Source organism: Fukomys damarensis, unplaced genomic scaffold (assembly GCF_012274545.1).
Source record: "Fukomys damarensis isolate Sample0158 unplaced genomic scaffold, DMR_v1.0_HiC HiC_scaffold_21, whole genome shotgun sequence".
In the NCBI taxonomy this organism is placed as follows: Eukaryota; Metazoa; Chordata; class Mammalia; order Rodentia; family Bathyergidae; genus Fukomys; species Fukomys damarensis.
Window position 1 is genome coordinate 17,085,966 of NW_022900933.1, and position 2,460 is coordinate 17,088,425.

General features: G+C 43.8%; 1 protein-coding gene across 1 annotated transcript in view; it reads left to right on the forward strand.

The window, feature by feature from the left end:
• Window positions 1-2,216, forward strand: part of Dlst (dihydrolipoamide S-succinyltransferase) — a 20,945-nt gene extending 18,729 nt beyond the window's left edge. Inside the window, exons 15-17 of the mRNA XM_033766728.1 lie at window positions 228-311; window positions 719-886; window positions 2,062-2,216. Coding sequence (XP_033622619.1) covers window positions 228-311; window positions 719-886; window positions 2,062-2,196 — 387 coding nt within the window. The 3' untranslated portion in view covers window positions 2,197-2,216. The remainder of the gene's footprint in view (window positions 1-227; window positions 312-718; window positions 887-2,061) is intronic.
• The last annotated feature ends 244 nt before the right edge of the window (window positions 2,217-2,460 follow it).

Sequence of the window (2,460 nt, forward strand, 5' to 3'; positions counted from 1 at the left end):
TTTTTTTTTTTTTTTTTGGTACCAGGGATTGAACTCAGGACCTTGCACTTGCAAGGCAGGTGCGTGCCACTGAGTTAAATCCCCAGCCCCCATCTTAGGCTTTCTTAATTGCAGTGAGTAATAAGAAAAGGAATTCTGAGTAGGGGGGGCTATTGGGTTGAATCAAGGAAGTTTAACTATAAAGGATACTGTTAATTTGCAACTAAAGATAGCTTTTCACTCTTTAGGGTCTGGTGGTTCCTGTCATAAGGAATGTGGAAACTATGAATTATGCAGATATTGAACAAACCATCAGTGAACTGGGAGAGAAGGTAAAGTAGAAAGAAGCATGTGTATGAGCTGCTGGGCTGAAGAGAGACTGCAGAAGGCTGGGCTCACCGGTTAGGAGTATTCAGGGAGCTGTAGTCTCACTTGTTTCTAAGTTTCTAGCTGTCAAGAAAGGCAGTAGCCTGTAAGAGCAAAGTACAGACATTCCACATAGCCTAACATCCTCGGGTGACTGAAATCTTATCAGAGGAGACTTGTTTGCAGAAGAAAGGTGGTCTGGAGTCATGGCTCTTCTCCGTAGAGCACTAGTTAACAGTCTCCTTAGCTGAGTAACTGCCACGTGGAAGCTGGAGCTATAACTTATGTATCAAATACAGCTTTCTGGACTTTTCTTTGGGTGAAAGAATTTGGGTTAGCTTAAATGTTTTAATTACTAAATTTCTGTATTTAGGCCCGAAAGAATGAACTTGCCATTGAAGATATGGATGGTGGTACTTTTACCATTAGCAATGGAGGCGTGTTTGGCTCAGTCTTCGGAACACCTATCATCAACCCCCCTCAGTCTGCCATCCTTGGCATGCATGCCATTTTTGACAGGCCAGTGGCTGTGGGGGGCAAGGTAGGAACTCTCACTTCTAAGGTCCTAATAGCTAGCTGATGATAAGGAATAGAAATTATTATTATTGGTAGTCATTATAATTTCAAGCTTAAGTTATATATCTTAGTTTCTAATTAGTAGCTAAGATACTGATTCTGAAATTGTTGTCTGTGGATCACCATCATCTGGGAACTTGTTAGGCAAGTTCTTGGACCCTTTCCCAAAGCTACAGAAGCAGATGTGTAGACAGTTTTGATATGCCTTAAAAGTTTGAGAACCATGGACCTGAAGAGGCTCACTCCTTCACCTGGGACTAGTCAGTATGCTTCATTGCCAACTAGGGTCTGAGGGATAGAGTTAGAAATGTAGTCCTTGCTCTTGGGAATCAGGCCAAGAAAGCACAGCAGTTTATGAACTTCAGAGTTGTATAGTCAGGCTTAGAAGTTTTCTGGCAGTTCAAGGAATGAGGTCGAAGGGGCTTCAACTGGTTCTAAAAAGATAGGTTGGTAGCTAGGCATGGTGGTGCATGCCTGTAATCCCAGCACTCAGGAGTCTGAGGCAGGAGGATCATGGCAAGTTCAAGGCCAGCCTGGGCTACAGAGTTCAAGACTATCTAACAGTTCAAGACTAAAAAACAGATTACTAGGAAAAAAGTTTTCGAGACATGTGTATTTGGAAGCATTTTGGATCACTGACTTCTTTATGAACCCCAAAACCCTAGATCTTGTCCCTTAAAAGTGGTCACACACCCAGCTTTGCATACAAGGTCAGAATTTGTGGGACCTCCAAATTTATTTCTTGCAGTTTAACTCTTAAGGTGGAGGTGTGGCTCAGTGCTAGCATGCTTGTCTAGCATGCACAAGTCTCTGGGTTTGAGTCTCAGCTCTGCAAAAGTAAATAAGGTGTAACTTGAAAGCACTTATTGCAAGCAGTTGGAATTGAAGAGAAAACCTTTTCTGTAGATAACAGATAAGTTGGAGGACAGAAGTTTTTTCTTGTTTAAACTTTTTCTGAGTAGGGGAAGTTTGCACTAAAGGTGAAGGTTGGTCTTTGGAATTATCTTAGGTGCAGAAGTAACACTAGGAAAGGCTCTGGAACCAGGAGCTTTCCTATAGGCTATGCATTCTCATCTCCCTCCCCTAGCCGGGTTTCCCTGCCCTCCTGGAGACAGACCTTTTAACCTCTCCTCTCTGCAGGTGGAGGTGCGGCCTATGATGTACGTGGCACTGACCTATGATCACCGGCTGATTGATGGCAGAGAGGCTGTGACTTTCCTCCGCAAAATCAAGGCAGCAGTAGAGGATCCCAGAGTCCTCCTCCTGGACCTTTAGGAGGCCATATGTCCTACAAATCATGCAGCAACTGAAAAACAGACTTCTCCCTGTCCCCCATGGGTCCCAAGTTAGCCTGGTGACAGGCAGGCACATGCTATTGGCCTCAAGCAAGGAAGCCAGGGCACTATGTAACCAGCAGTCATAAGTCTTCTCTTGTTATCCCTTCCAGGTTCTCTCACTCTTAAATCCTCTCTTGCCTTCCAGTATCTTATTTGCTTAGGCTTGAGAGAGAACCTTAATGGATGCTCATTAGTATTCATG